We start from the raw sequence: 19,730 nt of genomic DNA, 5'->3' as shown, positions 1-19,730 counted from the left end.
GCCGTGTGAGGCACGTTTATTATGGATGGACGCATTTTACTGCACTTCATTAAACTGTTGAACAGAAACAGCCACCCACTGACATTATAAAGCTTGGAAGAGCCAGGATATTTTTTAATATAACTCGATAAATTGCATGCGATTGTCATGCGCATCTTGTCAGTAAAGACGGTTATGTGATTACACAGAGCCTTAGTTCACTGACAAGCTACGCAATATCGCGTTCATATGCGCAGGTGAATCGCATTCGATTATGAACGCGATATTGCGTAGCTTGTCAGTGAACTAAGGCTCTGTGTATTAAATTCCGCTCCATCTGAATGCATGTGATAGAGATTTACTACTAATCACAGAACCATCTTCACTGTCGAGATGCACATGACAATCACATGTGATTTATCGTGCAGCCCTAATATACACCTAGGATGCCTTGAGAGTGAGTAAATCATGGGCTAATTTCCATTTTTGGGTGAACTAGGCTCTTTATTTCAAGAAGTTTATTTCAAAGTGTGTAATGATGTTTGTGATCACTCAACACAATTTCACGAATTTAAAGCATTTACACCAATTTCAGTAATAAACTGTTTCACAAAAGACAAATATAGCATCTACTGCAAAACTAAAAAAAAAAAAAAAAAAAATACACAGAACCTTTGACAATTTTTCATAACCAGAACTATATTCATATTGAATAAAACAAAATGATGAGAGCAGAAAATCCAGTAATACTTACGAAACACATCCTGTAAAATTCCTGTGGGTCATCCTCCAGGATGACTGAAAGGCCCTGAAGTACTGCAGTGGAAACATCAGATGACTATGAAAAAATAGAGACAGGCTAAGGATAACAATCATAAGCAAATCATGATTTAAAGATGACAACTACAGTCAACATGATAAAGAAATACCTTTTAATTAACTTGATGTGAAATTTAAAATCCTTTTTTCTAGAAAATGTCAAAAGTGCAGAGTCTGTGTCCAGTGCTGCGCAGAACTCAGATCCGAGATATGCGACTGAATCCTGCAAAGATCTAAGAACAAACATTAAGTGGCTATTAACATTTTGAAGGACACAATCCATAAACACACTTTTTGAAAAGGAATAGGGTTTTGAAAATTTTGGAAATGAAAAAAAAAAAAACAGGTTCACCCAAAAATAAAAATTAGCTATTAATTTACTCACCCTTACGCCACCCAAGATGTTCATGAGTATTTTTCTTCAGCAGAATAGCAAAGAAGATTTTTAGCTGAAAATGTGGCCTTTGGTGATTGATAAAATTTAAGTCAGAGACTGTCCATTTTTGGAGGGAAAAAACATATCAAGGAGCACAAAATTAATACCTGTTGCTCCTGATGATATACTGAGGTTTTATCAAGATGATCGATCTGTGGAAGAAAATGAAATAAATGCTTTTAAGTCTCATTTACTGCATTCATCTTATATTTATCTAAGTAGATCCTCTCTGCAAAGTATAAAACACAAATGTAAAGAATGTCTGTTATGTCACAAACATAGCACTTGTAACAAACATAAACTAAAGCATCTGAACTTACATTTCCACTGCACAGCAGTCATCAGCTGGTATTCTAAAATAATAAAAAAGTGTTATCCATCAATCAAAAATCAGTGAACAATGAACAAACAAAACCAAATGTATAGAGTATTTTTTTCTTATGTAATGTAAATGGAAACATCTGGTATTTTAAAACTAAGATCGTTAACTTACATTTAAATAAGTTTCAATGTTATATATACTCTGCTTGAGGAGGTGGGGGTGATGGGTCTGCTAAAGACTCGTTGACAATCTCAGAATGCGTGTTGTTTGTTACTGCCTGCACATTACCGTAATTATCATACTAAGCACGCATACTATTTTCGTCGCAACCAGGTATTTCTAACAAATAATGCTACGGCTTGACTACAGTTTAGCACTCATAGTTGCTTTCAAAATCGCCGTGTCAAGTTAAAAAGAGTTATTGTAAAATAACCCGTCTGAAGATGTAGCGTTCTTTTCCATCCGTTTGTACTCTGACCGGATTGCGCGCTCTCTAGCGTGAATGCGGCGGTGTCTGTGAGCTCCTCATTCGAATGTACCGCGTCCAGAATAAAATATCCTACAGCATATGCTAAGCGTTTACGAAATTAAAAACGATATCCTCGTTTGAAGTGTTTTGTTTACTTCTCACTGAATTTTGAATTCTGCAAAACGTCACATGAAACAACCGTCGTTCAAATTACTCCTATTCTCGTAACTTATCACTAGCACGAATGGATAACATAGTAATTAACAGACAACCAGGCAGCTAATTTTACAGATATGAAGTGGACATTTAGTTAAGTGGTTTGAACAGAAATCGCTTCAAATAATGTGCAGGGTCAACCGTGTTTGAGTTCTTTGAATGGGCTAACATGTTCCACAAAACAACATGCAACAAAGTGCATAAAATCTAACCATCATAAGGACTAGCAAGCAAAAAATGAGACTCAAATTAAAAGCTTTTACCTTGATTTACCGAAATAGATCCTCTGCGTTGAGTCTTCAGCCGTTGTGCTTCTGCGACGTGGGGGAGGGGCAATTGTCGCCCAGTGCGCATGCGTAACAGCATGTCTTGGACATTTTGAGTAATTTTACTTAAATTTCATTAGTTATGGGAACTATCTGTTGTAATATTTCAGCAATGAAAAAAAATTAGTAAACTCAACATTTTGGTTAAAATAGAGTAAACTTACTAGTATTTTTATAGCAAGGAATACTATTTGGTTTTACAGTCTAGAACACTTTTTCTAGTGTTCGTATGGTGTGCTGTTGGTATAAAATTATAAATGCATTGATGTACATGGACCCCTCTGTGACATTGTATCAATTTATTAAAATACTTAAATCACAATTACAAGAGTAGCATTTTGTATGTATGCATACACTTCATTTAATAATGTTTTAAATGGGCTTTAAATGCATTTATCATGTTTTATTACTTTCTGTTGTAAGCATGAAGTACACTTAAAAATTACTCCAAAATTTTACTTAAAGCATACTAATAAAGTTCTTTAATAATGTACTTTAAAAGTATACTTTCAATGCATTGTTACATTTCAGCACACAGTTAAAAATAATACTAAAATATATTTACATAAAGTGCAAATAAATACACTTTTAAAAACAAACAAAACTACATTTCAAGTATATTTTTAGAAAATATATTTTTTTAGAAAATATACTAAATTACAATTATTTTAAAGTGTGTTAAAAGTTGTATTGTGAAAATAGGTAAAAGCATGGTGGTAATACACTTATAATATATTTAAAGTTAGTACAACTTTTGGTTAGTATATTTGCAATGTACTATTGAAACAGCAAATATATTACAAATACAATAAAGTATACTTTTTTTCACTAGGGTCGTTACTCACTAGCATGCATTTAGCCTTTAAAAATCATATCGAACTGAAGGAATGAAATAAATTTATGGCTATAGGAAACACATTAACGGTGAAATGCCAAAATGTATAAATACGAATAAATACACTTTAGTAATGCCACTTACCTGCAAAATAATTGGTGATGAACTGTTTTCTTGATAATCCTTGGAAAATCCATTGTCCTCGTTATTAAACTATGTCTCTACATGAGTGTGTATTAACACGTAACAAAATGCCAGTTTGTCATGTTATTTATTTATTTATTTTTTGAATAAAAGAAACACACAGACCATTAAAAAACTTAAGTTTGCAAGTTGGCAGGTCGTGTCAAGAATGTTCAAAAGCGCTACTTATTTTTGTCAATCCTAGTCTGTAAGGATTGAAATCAAATCCTATGTTTTTCAATCAAATGCATTCTAAACTAGTTGGTTGAAAAATAATATTAAAAAATATTTGGACTTTATATTTAAAAATGACCTCAAGCATCAGGTAGCTAGTTAGCTAGCCAGTTAGCATCAGCTAACTTTTTTCTTTTCAAATAAGCTATTATAATTTTGTAATTCATAATTATATTCCTTTTAATTCAAAGCTAAAATTGCCTGTACTATGATTTTGCTATAAATGTATCGTGTAAATGTCAAGATACAGTAAATTTCTGTTGTAACTATGGACTACGTTGGCAAGAGTGATGTAGAAGTTTTCACCATGAAGCTTACACTAGTGATGTACCTGAGAGAAAATGGATTTCACACTAACCCCTGGTTTCACAAACAAGGCTTAGGCCAAGTCCTGACTAAATATAAGTCTGAGCTGTTTCAACTGAAATAAACTTGCACTGACTGATCTTAAAATACATCAATGCCTTTGTTTTATCTCAAGATGTACACCAGTAATGTTTTTTTCTAAGGCACATTTATAAAAATAACTTAAATGTCCTAATTGAAACTGGCCTAATCCTGCTTTAGTCTAAGCCTTGTCTGTGAAACCAGGCCTATATGTAATTTTCAGCAGTTAGAAAAAAAGTGTTTTAAAGTTTATTGTGTCGTAGAACATTACAGTTTTACAGTACATACTATGAGAATAGCAGGGCCTGTAGATAGGTAGCATATGTATTTAGGAAAAAACATAATTATATTTTCAGAATGACATAATTTTTTTCAAACATACCTCCGGCTTCACAGACATGGCTTAAGCCTAGTCTCAGACTAAAACATAAGTCTGAGCTGTTTTAACCCTCTGGTTGTGTTCGGATTTCTGTCACACTTGTGCCTGGACTCCAAACAATTGCTTATAAATCTCTCACTATGCTATAATATCACTAAAGATTGGATTCATTCTTTTTGTCAACTTGTTTTCTTTCATTTAGGACTGGTTTTGTGTTTCTATTTGCATCCAATTAATCATAGGCCTCATTTTTCTGAGAGAAGGTACCTCGTTTTTTTGAATGACAAAAAAAAAACAACAACATTTTTATCAATAATTTTCATAATATGAGATAAAAAAATAAAAAAAATTGCACGGTTTCTCACACTAATGTGCTTTAATGTTTAATCAGGAACTTTGCTTTTAAATGCTTTTATTTTGTACAAAATTGCAAAAAGTCACACTTGTGGTGCTCCCAGTCAAAAATGACTGGACAATTGCTTATAAATCTCTCATTATGCTATATTATCACCAAATATTGGATTCAATCTTTTTGTCAACTTCTTTCATTTAGGACTGGTTTTGTGTTTCTATTTGCTTCCGATTAATCGTAGGCCTCATTTATCCAAAAGTAGGCAAAACTGTACAAAATTGCAGAAAATCACACTTGCCAAAATGGCCGGCCATTGAAAGTGAATGGGGAAGAATGAAAGTAAGAGAATGCTTTTTTTTTACTCAAAAAATTAGGGGCCTACTTTCGGATAAATGAGGCCTATGATTAATCAGATGCAATGTATAGACGTTTTATCCAGTGTAATGTGTTCACTCAGCCTTATGTTCCCAAAATCTTATGTTTAATGATTAATCGTGCAGCTCTACTGTTAGGTTACATATTTAGTATTTATACATTATTAGAAAAATGTTAAAAAATTGTCATTGGCCGGTCAGCATGGTCAGAGAAAATCTTATGGTGGTGATATCTGAGGGTGTTGACAAATTTGGCATTTCTTTCACAAAAGAGTTCATGTAGCAGTCATTTTGTTTTCTCTGTTGTTGCTAGATGCTAATAGAACCTGCTTTAGAAGAACAAAATGATCTAAAGATTTAAAATAATATCCTCAGAAATTGGAAGAGGGTGTTGACATATCATGGTTGTGACACAGGAAATATTAACATCAGGATTTAAAACATTCTAAAACTATAAAATGGTTTTTCTCACAGCTATTACTTCTCTGAGGAGAATTGGGGATTTGCAGGCTCTGTCAGTCTTGTCATCCTGACTAGGCTTTGCCCCTGGGCTGGTTAAAGCTATTTTGCATCCTCACCCTATTTTCCAGCTGTTCTTGAAGCCTTCTGCCCTCTGCCATTCACGACACTGGAGCAAGAAGGACTTCACTTACTGTGTCCAGTACATGCTCTTCAGATTTACGTCCACCGCACTAGCCAGTGTCATAAATCAGAGCAGCTTTTTATATGCTATGGCTACCATTAGACTAACGATGTCACATTGGGTGAGGGATGCTATTGCCCTAGCCTACGAGGAGCGGGGTCAAACTTCCCCTCTAGGAGTTGGGCCCATTCAACCAGGTGCCCACAGCATTCTATACTAAGGCTCTGACAGCGTCCCCTTGCAGCAAGTGTGTGGTGCGGCAGGCTGGTCCTCTCCGCACACATTTCCCAGACTCTATAATTTGGATGTCCTTGAGTCAACATCCCAGAGTCATGTCTGAGACATTGTCAATGTTTGTGCGCACACACTATACAACATTGACGGGTCCAGACACTTCCACTGTGGCGGTGTTGGTATTCTCGTTCCCATTAGCATATTGATATGCAGCATCGAGTGTAGCTTTTGGTAGGGAACGTCTCAGGTTGCTTGACTGTAACCCTGTTCCCTTAAAAAGCAGGATTGAGATGCTGCGCCTCAGTGCCGCACTGTAGGCGTGCTTGGACGTCTCAGACAAAGCTGTAACCTGAAGATGTGTACGTCTCACGTCTATTTATAACCCTCAGGTGCACGTAATCATATGACGTCGCCTGCCAAGGTTATTTAGGCCAATTCTTGGCGTGTTTGACACACATGCTTCACAACTGGTCGAACAAAGAATGTTTTCATAAGCGTATTGATATGCAGCATCTCGTTCCCACTTTTTAAGGGAACAGGGTTACAGTTACGAGACATACTCTGCAGAGTTGGAATGTGGTAAGGGGGTCTGTTAAAGTGAAAGCTGCCCCTGATTTTCCCTGATTTTATTATATTTAAAAAAATGTCTGACGATGTTGACAAAAATAGGGACACAACTTTGCAATCTTATGAAACATGCATGTGCCATAGAAAAGTGATGTTTTATTAACAAATTTCAGGAGGAGTTCATGCAGATAATTAACACGGCCAATTCATCAGCAGCAATAACACTCACTATCCAAGCAGCACAAAGAGAGAATAAATAGCCAAAGCAGTCCTACCTTCATTATCTCTTGTCTTTTCAGCACCCCTCCACCAACCCGGCTCCTCACCTTCAACCCATTTCGGGGGAGCACTTTGGGTTTGGGCCAAATGCCGAGCTCCGAACCCTCTCCCCCGAGCAGGGGGAGTGCCCCAGGCTTGTAAATGACTACAGAGCTTGGATCCCTCTCCCGGACAGCATGCCAAATACGCATACCTTTTACTCAGTTTATTATCTGCGAGTGTGAACCTGTGAAATATCCTTGCTTTGATATGAGCTATTAAGCGTTGCTTTTGATAAAACAGGCTCTTTTTCATCATTAAAAAACTTTTTAAATCCATTTTACAACATATGAATGATTGAACCATTCTCTGTGATCACACTGTTTTAGATAGTGAGAAGACAATGTGTCATAGTGTCATGATTTTGATATAATAATGATAAAATTAAATTGAATGGGATAATTGTGTTAAATAGATGCTATTATTAATCCCTCATAACATTTACAATTGAAAATATTTTTAAACCTAACAGCAGTTACAATTGCTGGACATGTTTTGTCCCATGTCTCAATAATCAGTGATACATGTTTTCTGCAAGAGTTACAATTGTGTTTCTTTGCTGTATATAAACCCAATAGAAGTTAAGTACATGAGTGTTTGTGTGTGCTTACTGCAGGTTGCCACAATCCCCTGCTGCACCTGGGGGGTATTCCAGAAAGCAGGTTATGTGACATACCAGGGTATGTTTAAGGGTAAGTAAGTGGATAACCTCAACTTTCTGTCCCAAAAATGGAGGTAACGTTTAGCGTATGTAAGTAGCCATAGCAACTTGCTCTCTGAAGATAACCTGCTCTGGAGTAGGTTATGTCTCAGGATTAGCTTACTTCAGAGCTATCAGCGCATGCGTCATCTACTGATGTGACAGTTTGCGCACAATATTATACAGTATAATATTGCAATAAAGTTAATAAAGTTGTTTTATTGGCATATATAATAGTTCTGTATAGTATCTGTATAAATTATAAAAAACTGTTATGACACTATTTTATTTATTATACATGTTTATTATATTTTATTATCATCTCACACATCTTGGATCTGCATTTTCTATAATGTAGGCCTATTTTTATAACTTATATATATATATATATATATATATATATATATATATATATCTGATATGACTTATAATTAGCATCAAACAAACAATATAATTCATATTCTCAAGGATTACAGTTTAAACGAAAAAAGAAAAAATGGTTGCACAACCACCAATTAGGTGGCGATATGCACTGTAAATGACATTTTGAACAGAAGAAGAAAAAAGCAGTATGGCACGCTTTTTCTTAGCGTCTGTTTCCATGGTGACTCGTCGATTCGTTGTTCTGTTGAGAATGTTTTGCGTGTTAACCAGGAGCATACTCTGGGTTGAATGAACTTACTCCAGGATGCGTTTTTGGAAACTGCATACCTCGAGTAAGCAAGGTTTGGGTTAATCAACCGTGACTTCCTGCTTTCTGGAACATACCCCAGGCCATGTACATTTGCTCTCCCTTCTGGACATACTTCAGGGAAGAACAAACCACTCCAGAGCTGAATTATTAAGCTAAACCCCCAATATAGTTTATACAACTACATTGTAGTAGTGGTCATTATTATGTTCAGATGAAATGACAGGAAGGAAAAGCAAAGCCATTTATTATCAAAGCCATTTATCTTATCTGTGGTGAAGAGGAAAAAAAAGATAATTAGGTGTGGCGATCATCTTACTCTACTTGAGTAATACCATTTTTTTTTTATTTGATTCATGCTTTGTGTGAAGATATCTTGATGTTGGACTTCATAACATTTTATATGTTCTCTTGCACAGTTATTACAAAGAAAATTAAATAGCATTCCGCCATTTAATAGCATACAATTTTACACCAAGTAATTACATTACAGAAGACTCCATTATGAGATATTCATAAACCAGAAATAGTTGCACAATATATGTTCTAGAATATTATCTACAATCTTTTTAAAGCCACAGTGCATTATGGGGATGTAACTATAAAGTAGAATATAATGTTGCCTATGTATTTTTTTCTGGTCCCTTAAAGAGCATGCTACCAAAGATTACATGTAGGAAGAAATGAAACTGATCTCACAGTCACAGTCTTAGGAGGAACATGCCACTGTTAAAGTTTGACATGGATAATTTCTCTTTGGACTGAAGACATGTAACAGTAAATGATGCATCCATCTGTCAGGCTGATCTACAGGTTCTGAGACTCCTCATGTTGCCGTTCCAGCATTCTTGCACATCGCGGACATGTGGTTGAATTATCATAGTAACAATCCCTGAGGTAGACAATCATATCACAATCAAGAACAAAAGCTAAACATAGAAGAACCAAACAGGTACATGAATACATTCAGTTGCTGCATTACAAGAACCTTGAATTCCCAGCATTGTCACAATTTCTCAAAAGGTCAACTTTTGTCATGGCCAAGCAACAGTGAAGAGAGCAAGTTGGGATGAGTCAAATATATTTACTGTTATCAAGCTAACTTTAGGGCATTAGCTATAACAAAGCATAGACATAGGAAGATCTTTGCTGCCCTCTTATCAAGATTTAATTACATACACACATGGAATGGCCTGTAACATCTTGTGATCCATGACAATGAGTAAAAAATTATTAAAATCATTAAAAATATATGGAGACTTCCGGTGGCGCGATATGGAGTAGACGCACTCTCTTGAGCTCTATCTGACCTATCCTAATTTTCTCACCCATATCATTTTATTTGTGGAAAAAATAATAAGAATTCAGTCGCGCATAGTTCGGTGGACAATGACAAAACCAAATAAAAATAAAAAAGATAAAGGCGCAGAGGAGGAAGAAACAACGACGAAAGCTAGCGAGGGCGCTAAAGGGGTAGCTAACACTAGCTCTCCCACGGTACCAGTTAGTAATGAGGATATCATGGGCGCTATCAACACTCTCAGCGCCAATATGGACAAGAGGTTTAATGATGTTTCAACTTCACTTTCCACACAAAAATATACAGTAGAAGAAGTTGTCGTGCGAGTAGAAGGAATCGAACAGGCGGCGAATGCACACGATCAGCGAATTGAGGCCTTGGAGCAGCTATGTTCAAAGTTGACTGCGGAGTCGGCACAGATGTACGCAAAATTGGATGACTTGGAATCTAGATCTCGCCGCCAAAACATCCGGATAGTGGGTATAAAAGAAAAAGAGGAGCAAGGACAGCCTACCAGGTTCGTCGAGACGCTGCTTCCAAAGCTTTTGGGAGAGGAGAATTTTCAAACACCGGTACGGGTGGATCGGGCGCACCGCAGTTTAAAACCGGCGACTAACGGCAGACCAAGAGCAATCATTGCCAGGCTTCATCACTATCAAACGAAAGAGCTCGTCTTGCGTTTAGCCAGGCAGAATCAACCGCTGATCTACATGGGGGCGAGGGTATCAATTTACCCAGACCTGACAACGGATACCCGAAAAAAACGACAGGTGTTCAACAGCATCAGAGAGAAATGTAGAGCGATGAAGATACGGTGTGGCTTTCTTTTTGCGGCAAGATTCATTGTAACCGTGGGCGACATCACCGCAACGTTCGAGGCTCCAGAGGCGGCGAACGAGTTTCTAAGCGACAAGGTGGTTGAATGGTCCGGCGGCAGTCAAGAATCTTAAAAATTTGAAGTTTTGAATCATTGCTGGGTTCAGTTTTTTGGATGATGCAGAATACAGATGAGTGATAAACTGAACCTTTACATATTATCAGACTGATTTGTTCCAGATACTGGGGTGAGACTCTATGTTTTTCAATATGATCTTATAAATAGTTAAGAGGGAGGTTAGAAGAAGCATGTTTTTTTTTTTTTTTTTTTTCTGCTTCATTGGATTAACATCGCAAGATGGAAACCTACATTAATAATACTTTAATGTTAGGTTTAAGTGAAAAAGAGGGGAGACATGGACTTGTTGGGAGTGTGGGGGAATGTTCTTGGAGTTCTAAGAGGGATTATGCATTAATTATTATGTTGGCTTTCGTAAGTTATATAGATGTATAATTTGTGTTGTTCTAAGGGCACTTTATCAAAAACATTTGTTCAATGGTTATAACTATAAGTAATTCATCTGAGGGGTTGGTTAGATTCTTAAGTTGGAATGTACGGGGGTTAAACAGCCCATTAAAAAGGGGGAAAGTATTTGCACACTTAAAGACATTTAAAGCAGACATACATTTTCTCCAGGAAACACATTTAAAGAAAAACGCACAAAGATGCCTTCGGCCAGCCTGGGCCTCCCAAGTATATCAATCTAATTTTTCAACAAAGGCTAGAGGTGTCGCCATCCTTATTAGAAAGAATTTTTCATTTATACATGAAAAAACGATTTCAGATCAAAATGGTAGATACATTATGGTTCAATCTATATGGTCCAAATTTTGACGATCCAGGATTTTTTACTAAAGTAATTGAAGCTATTCCAAATTTACAAGACACAAATATAATTGTTGGAGGTGACTTTAACTGTGTCTTAGATCCAACTCTAGACAAATAATATATCAAAAAAATAATATATCAAAGTCTTGTACATCTATTAATAATTATATAAAAAATCTCAGTATAGTAGACATTTGGAGAGTACTTCATCCCTCTGACAGAGACTATTCCTTTTTTTCATCTGTGCATAAATCTTATTCGAGAATTGATTATTTTTTAATTGACTCCAAATTGATATCTATGGCTGTTGCTTCAAAGTACCATAATGTGTTAATATCGGATCATTCCCCACATTCATTGGATTTGAAATTAGGCATAATTAAGGGAGAATACACATGGCGAATGAATAACAATTTATTAAAAGATACGCACTTTTGTGATTATCTTAGGGAGAAAATAGATTTTTTTATTTCTACTAATGACAAAGGTGATGTTAATGATGCAACTTTATGGGAAACTATGAAAGCTGTGTTGAGAGGAAATATAATAGCATACGAGGCAGCAGAAAGAAAACGTGAAAAAGGTCAATTGAAGAAAATTGAAGACATGTTAGTACAGTTGGAGCAGGAATATAGAGTTACACAAAAGGCGGAAGCTCTTAACAAAACTAAAATTAAAATATGAATATAATGTGCTTATGTCTAAAAATGTTTTAAAAATGCTCAATCAAGTTAAACAAAAATATTTTGAATTAGGAGATAAACCGCAAAAGTTGCTTGCTCGTCAGCTGAGGCAGGCCCAAGCATCTCGCGCTATTCAATCAATTAGATCGAGTAGCGGCAGTCTCATAAACAATCCAACTGATATAAATAAGTGCTTTGCTAAATTTTATGAAGACGTATACCGTTCTCAGGACAATGCAACTGCAAACACTGCAATTAATTTCTTAGCTATTTTGAATCTTCCTAAATTAAAAGAAGATGCAGTTAAACATTTAGATGCAGACATAAGCCTTAAAGAGATAAATGGAGCCATTTATTCCTTTCCAAACAATAAATCTCCTGGCCCAGATGGGTTTACCATTGAATTTCTTAAAAAAATTTAGTAACATAATTTCCCCCCTTCTTTTACGCATGTATAAACATAGTGGTGATCATTTTGAATTACCTCCCACTTTATATAGAGCCAATATAACTTTAATTCCTAAACCAGGGCGGGATCCCCTATCAGCGTCATCTTACCGTCCCATTTCTTTGATCCCAATAGAAACAAAACTTATCGGAAAAATACTGGCGAATCGTCTGAAAAGTCATATTTGCTCCATTATACACCCGGACCAAACAGGGTTTATGCCTGGGCGATATATGCATTTTAATTTGCGTCGTCTTTTTAACATTTTATACACCAAGCACAGCACAGATACAGTTATTATTTCTCTTGATGCACAACGTGCCTTTGATCAAGTGGAATGGAATTATATGAGGTCTGCCATAGAAGCATTTGGCTTTGGACCAGTCTTTAGGAGCTGGATTGATAGTATATATGCTCATCCAGTTGCATCTGTAATCACAAACCAAAATGTGTCTTCTCCCTTTAAGATATGTAGAGGAACGCGACAGGGATGTCCGCTTTCGCCTTTTTTTGTTTGCAATCCTTATTGAACTGTTAGCAGTAAGTATTAGACAACATTCAGGGATTTATCCTGTAAATATTAAGGGTCTCCCTCATTATCTTTCATTGTATGCTGATGACATCCTATTATATATTTCTAACCCTCAAAAGTCGGTTCCTGCAGTTTTGTCTTTAATTAAAACATTTGGGACATTTTCTGGCTTTACAATTAACTGGGAAAAGAGTGAATTAATGCCCATTGTAACAAAAATTGACCCACAATTTTTGAAATCTACGCCTTTTAAAAAAGCGTACAATTCATTTGTATATCTTGGAGTTACAATCACTAAAGAACCCAAAGATCTGCTTAGGACAAATTGGCAACGAATGTTAGATCAGTTAAAAAAAAATATTGAATTCTGGAGAACATTGCCCATGTCAATAGCAGGAAGAATTAACTCAGTGAAGATCGTAGTACTTCCACGATTTTTGTACTTTTTTCAGTCACTCCCTTGTTTTATCCCACAAAGTTTTTTTAAGCAGCTGGACATGATAATTGTACCCTTTTTGTGGAATTATAAAAATGTGAGAATATCAAAGAAACATTTATGCAAAACTAAAAAGGAGGGAGGGTTTGGCCTGCCACAGTTCAAATATTACTACTGGGCAGCTAACTTAAATATTTTTGCATGGTGGAAAAAGAAGTCTTCTGATCCAGATAGAGATCCGTCTTGGCTTAGAATGGAGCAAGCATTTTGCAATAGGACGTCTCTTGCTGCTCTTCTTAATAGTCCTATTAGAATCGACCCAACCTTATATGATAATCATTTTGTTATAAAAAATGAGCTGAAAATTTGGAAACAGATTAAAGCCTATTTGAAGGTTCCCGACATGTACCTAGATAGTCCTATATGTCAGAATCATGCTTTCTCCCCTGGTTTGCTTGACTCAGGTTTTACGCAATGGGAGAAGAAAGGCATTAAAAGAATAAAAGATCTGTATATAGATGGGACATTTGCCTCATTTGAGCAATTAAAAAAAACCTTTAACATTAATATTTCTGACTTTTTTAGATACTTACAAGTTAGAGATTTTGTAAAAAAACAGATGTCAAATTTTAATGTGATGATAGAACACAATGTGCTTGAACAAATTAATATGTTTAATCCTTTAAATCGGGGAGCTGTGTCATATTTCTATAGTATTCTGTTAAAACATGAAGTAGTAGATGAAGCCAAAATCAAGCAGGCCTGGGAGATAGAATTAGGTTTAGAGATTGATTCAGACAGCTGGGAAGAAGGCCTTGAGAACATACATACTTGTTCAATTAATGTTAGGCATAATTTAATTCAGTTTAAAACCTTGCATAGATTATACTTATCTAAGGTAAAATTGCACAGCATTTTTCCAGAGGTGTCTCCATTTTGTAACAGGTGTAAAGTAGCAGAGGGATCATTAACTCACATAATATGGTTGTGCCCTAAACTACAGGAATATTGGGAAAACATATTTGATTGTTTTTCTAAAGCATTCAAAAAGAATATTAAACCATGTCCACTTTTAGCTATAATAGGGATATTTAGTAATTTAGACATATTTAATAAACATGAAAGACAAGCTATATTATTCGGTATGACAATTGCCAAGAGGGTGATTTTAAGAATGTGGAAAATTGAATTTGCACCCAAGTTCGAAATGTGGGGCAGAGATCTCGTAAATATGCTTGTATTGGAGAGGTTGAGGTACATCAATATTGACAAATCTGAGGTATTTGACAAAACATGTGGCCAGATTTTAGAATACCTGAATGTAATTGATGTAATGCATGTATAGCCAATGACCCTTGTTGATGACGAGTTATTAATAATGGAGTGTGAACAGAACTCATTGATAATGTATTTAAGATGGTGCCTAAAGTATTATTTGACAGCCAATAAGTCAGGATAATGCAGGATAATTCTTATTATTTTTATTTTATTTTCTATTTTTGTATTGTGTATAATTATCATTTTATTTCAATGTACATGCACAGGACTAAGTGACTCTACAACATTTACAAATCTGTATCCTGCTTATGCATTACCTGACCAGTTAAATTATAATTAGCCTTTATATGCATTTGTCCCTCTGTGTTCTGTTGTTCTGTCATAGGTTATTACATTTTAATTTATATTTTATTATTGTAATTTTTTTTATTTTTTTTGGTTTTAATTGTCTTGTTTGTTCTGTGAAAAAGCTAAACACTAAAATAAATGTATAAAAAAAAAATATATATATATATATAACTCTTTGAAACAAGCGGAAAATGACTCTGGACACCAAATGTACCTGCAATTATAGAATCGCCCATGTGTGAATAATTGGACTCCATGCGCTTGTGATTATCCTTTAAATGGATTGTTCACCCCAAAATTAAGCCATTTACTCACCCTTGTGTTGTTCTAATGCTGTATGCTATTCTTTCTTTTTTGAAAGAAAATGAAACAAATAAATAAAAATGTCCACGTCCACAGTGACCAACATTCAAGGTCAAGATATTCATTAAATAATGTTACATTTCTGTTACATTTTTTTTTTTATTTCTTTTTTTTTACCAAATCCTATAATATACAGGTCCTTCTCAAAAAATTAGCATATTGTGATAAAGTTCATTATTTTCTGTAATGTACTGATAAACATTAGACTTTCATATATTTTAGATTTATTACACACAACTGAAGTAGTTCAAGCCTTTTATTGTTTTAATATTGATAATTTTGGCATACAGCTCATGAAAACCCAAAATTCCTATCTCAAAAAATTAGCATATCATGAAAAGGTTCTCTAAACGAGCTATTAACCTAATCATCTGAATCAACTAATTAACTTTAAACACCTGCAAAAGATTCCTGAGGCTTTTAAAAACTCCCAGCCTGGTTCATTACTCAAAACCGCAATCATGGGTAAGACTGCCGACCTGACTGCTGTCCAGAAGGCCATCATTGACACCCTCAAGCAAGAGGGTAAGACACAGAAAGAAATTTCTGAACGAATAGGCTGTTCCCAGAGTGCTGTATCAAGGCACCTCAGTGGGAAGTCTGTGGGAAGGAAAAAGTGTGGCAGAAAACGCTGCACAACGAGAAGAGGTGACCGGACCCTGAGGAAGATTGTGGAGAAGGACCGATTCCAGACCTTGGGGGACCTGTGGAAGCAGTGGACTGAGTCTGGAGTAGAAACATCCAGAGCCACCGTGTACAGGCGTGTGCAGGAAATGGGCTACAGGTGCCACATTCCCCAGGTCAAGCCACTTTTGAACCAGAAACAGCGGCAGAAGCGCCTGACCTGGGCTACAGAGAAGCAGCACTGGACTGTTGCTCAGTGGTCCAAAGTACTTTTTTCGGATGAAAGCAAATTTTGCATGTCATTCGGAAATCAAGGTGCCAGAGTCTGGAGGAAGACTGGGGAGAGGGAAATGCCAAAATGCCTGAAGTCCAGTGTCAAGTACCCACAGTCAGTGATGGTCTGGGGTGCCATGTCAGCTGCTGGTGTTGGTCCACTGTGTTTTATCAAGGGCAGGGTCAATGCAGCTAGCTATCAGGAGATTTTGGAGCACTTCATGCTTCCATCTGCTGAAGAGCTTTATGGAGATGAAGATTTCATTTTTCAGCACGACCTGGCACCTGCTCACAGTGCCAAAACCACTGGTAAATGGTTTACTGACCATGGTATTACTGTGCTCAATTGGCCTGCCAACTCTCCTGACCTGAACCCCACAGAGAATCTGTGGGATATTGTGAAGAGAAAGTTGAGAGACGCAAGACCCAACACTCTGGATGAGCTTAAGGCCGCTATCGAAGCATCCTGGGCCTCCATAACACCTCAGCAGTGCCACAGGCTGATTGCCTCCATGCCACGCCGCATTAAAGCAGTCATTTCTGCAAAAGGATTCCCGACCAAGTATTGAGTGCATAACTGAACATAATTATTTGAAGGTTGACTTTTTTTGTATTAAAAACACTTTTCTTTTATTGGTCGGATGAAATATGCTAATTTTTTGAGATAGGAATTTTGGGTTTTCATGAGCTGTATGCCAAAATTATCAATATTAAAACAATAAAAGGCTTGAACTACTTCAGTTGTGTGTAATAAATCTAAAATATATGAAAGTCTAATGTTTATCAGTACATTACAGAAAATAATGAACTTTATCACAATATGCTAATTTTTTGAGAAGGACCTGTACATCCAGAACACAGAAACAAGGCATAGACATAGACATAGGACATAGGTCAAATGGCATTAGAGCAACACAAGGGCAAGTAAATGATGACTTAATTTTAATTTTGGGGTAAACTATGCCTTTAAAGAATCCCTTGAAGTATATGCTATATGCCTTTTATTTACGACATATTTATGTCATTTAGGTCATATCTTCATATATCACTCCTATTTTAAAATAAACTATTGTTTCATCAGTCAGGCTTATCATGGAATCTCAAGGTCTTGACTTCACACTCCATGGCCACAAGATAAAGATGTGGTTATTTAGACAAAATTATCTTATGGACTCAAAATAATATTTTGTGGCCAAGATATATATTATCACATTCCCAGGAGTTCATATGATGTGGTCACAACAACATTTAGCAAACCAAACCTGTCCCTTCCAAGGCCCCATAGCAATGCATAAGTGGTAATTGGTAATGTATCTGATATTCAAAAACAAACCTGTGGAAAACAGCGAAGCAGTCATGACAGACAGAGGTGTGGCTGTCGAATGGGAAAAGAATGTCTCCCTCTTTACACAATTCACACATGAAGCCTTTGGCCTGACATTTCTAATTGCACAAAGAAAGAGAGAGATAAAATATAAGGATGCTGGCACAGTAGCATACTCACACATAGTAAATAATTTTACCTCACTCACTTTCAAGGGTTTATTAGAAATTGCTGAGGTGGATTATTTTACACAAAGCAGCTAACAGTTATGTTATCAGGACATAATAAACATCATGGTTTTCTGTATCAGGACATAATAAAAAAAAAATTCAGATCCTTGCCAGGTCTTAAAATTTGGAAAATAAATTCTCAGATGAATAATATCACATGACATAGCACAGAGTGTCATTATTTGTTTAACAAAAATAAAGCCAAGATGGAAAAGTCATGTGTGACAGAGTTAGGACACCCTATGATTTAGTTGCCTCTAAATATATATATATATTTTTTTAGCAGCAATAAATTGAATTAATAGTTTTCTGACTTTATCATGTTCTGGACTTTGACTGGGCTATTGCAACCACTTTATTCATTTATTTTCAGCTGTTCTGTTGTGGATTTACTGGTGTGCTTGAGATCATTATCCTGTTGCATGACACAATTTTGGCCCAACTTAAGCTGTTGGATGGACGTCCTCACATTTGACTCTAGAATACTTTGCTATACAGACGAGCTCAAGATCGATGTAATGACTGTGGGGTGCCCAGGTCCAGTGGCTACAAAACAAGCCCAAAATGATCAGCCCTCCACCACACCAGTGAGGTGTTTGTGCTAATATACTCTTTAGGTTTTCACCAAACGTAGCACTGTGCATTGTGGCCAAACATCTCCGCTTTGGTCTCGTCTGTTCAAAGGACATGTTCTATAAGTCTTATAGTTTGTTCAGATGCAACTTTGCAAACCTAAACCATGTTGCCATGTGTTTTTAGATAGAAGAGGCTTTTTCTGGCAAGCCTTCCAAACATGCCATTATTGTCCCATATTTTTGTAATTGCACTGTCATGAACTTCATTTAACAACGCATGTAGAGTCTGTGGTGTAGTTCTTGGGTTGTCTTCCATTTCTCTGAGAGGTGAGAACTCTGATTGCATGTCTAGTTTCACGAACGAGTCAGTGCTGGAGAATTTTGATGTTACGTGATCTTATCCAAGCATTCAAATGGGGAATATTATTTATAACAAACGAGCCGCTTAAAATTAAGAAAGTTATCAACATAATTGATATTCAAAATGGTAAGCAAGTGCTGCTTTGTTTATGTTTCATATATCTGCATTTATCTTGTATACCTTGTTTCGGTTTCTCCTTTTGAATGACAAATATATACTATTAAAAGCTGCTGATATAGACAGCTAAATCTTTTCATGCAGGCGCAGAATGCACATGTTAGTTTGTAGTCGGCTGTAGTCTGTGTGGTTTGTCAGCCCAATCTCATGGCAATTCATACATATTTTGGCTAATTCGTACAAATTCATATGATTTTAGCTAAAACGTACAAAACGTTGCACAATATGTATGAATTTGTACAAATGCCCTACACCTAACTCTGCCCCTAAACCTAACCGTCACTGAAATTAGCCACCCCGTAAAATACATACAAATTGGTCGTGAGATGGTGGTCAAGTACAGCTTTTTTTCCAGATGCTTTCGACGCAAGGTGACAACACGGTCGGCATTCATCGCTGCTAGTTTATTGAAGCCAGCTTGATGTGTCCCAGCCTTAAGATCATTGTCTTTCTTTTTTGGCAATATGTCAAGTGTTGTTGTTCATCAGAAGTTTTAATTTTGGAAAATAAAATAAAACTGGAAGACCAGTTTTTTTCTTTATGTTTTTTTTACCAGCCTTTTTTTATGATGTCCTGATATGGAAAACCATGGAATTCAACAGGGTGTTA

The 19,730-nt window shown here is 36.1% G+C and overlaps 1 protein-coding gene and 1 long non-coding RNA gene across 12 annotated transcripts in view; both read right to left on the bottom strand.

Annotated features, from left to right (window-relative positions):
* Positions 1–630: 630 nt before the first annotated feature.
* LOC127180585 (uncharacterized) lies at positions 631–2,990 on the bottom strand. 8 transcript variants are annotated; one of them, XR_007829670.1, is made up of 6 exons: positions 2,505–2,986; positions 1,555–1,587; positions 1,342–1,386; positions 1,184–1,260; positions 909–1,031; positions 631–817 (listed from the first exon to the last, which is right to left on the bottom strand). It is a non-coding gene; the product is annotated as an uncharacterized LOC127180585 (long non-coding RNA). The 8 variants fall into 8 exon arrangements; XR_007829669.1 differs by having other exon boundaries at positions 1,184–1,386; positions 2,505–2,990; XR_007829668.1 differs by lacking the exon at positions 2,505–2,986 and adding an exon at positions 1,728–2,439 and having other exon boundaries at positions 1,184–1,386.
* Positions 2,991–8,694: 5,704 nt separating this feature from the next.
* The window catches only part of def8 (differentially expressed in FDCP 8 homolog), a 169,262-nt gene continuing 158,226 nt past the window's right edge, over positions 8,695–19,730 (bottom strand). For all 4 annotated transcript variants that reach the window (XM_051134718.1, XM_051134719.1, XM_051134717.1 and 1 more), the window contains 2 exons: positions 17,788–17,897; positions 8,695–9,356 (listed from right to left, as the gene is read on the bottom strand). In XM_051134718.1, the coding sequence (XP_050990675.1) occupies positions 9,272–9,356; positions 17,788–17,897 (195 nt within the window). In that variant the 3' untranslated portion in view covers positions 8,695–9,271. The remainder of the gene's footprint in view (positions 9,357–17,787; positions 17,898–19,730) is intronic.

The sequence above is a fragment of the Labeo rohita genome, chromosome 18 (assembly GCF_022985175.1).
Source record: "Labeo rohita strain BAU-BD-2019 chromosome 18, IGBB_LRoh.1.0, whole genome shotgun sequence".
In the NCBI taxonomy this organism is placed as follows: Eukaryota; Metazoa; Chordata; class Actinopteri; order Cypriniformes; family Cyprinidae; genus Labeo; species Labeo rohita.
This window is presented reverse-complemented; position numbering and strand designations above follow the sequence as displayed.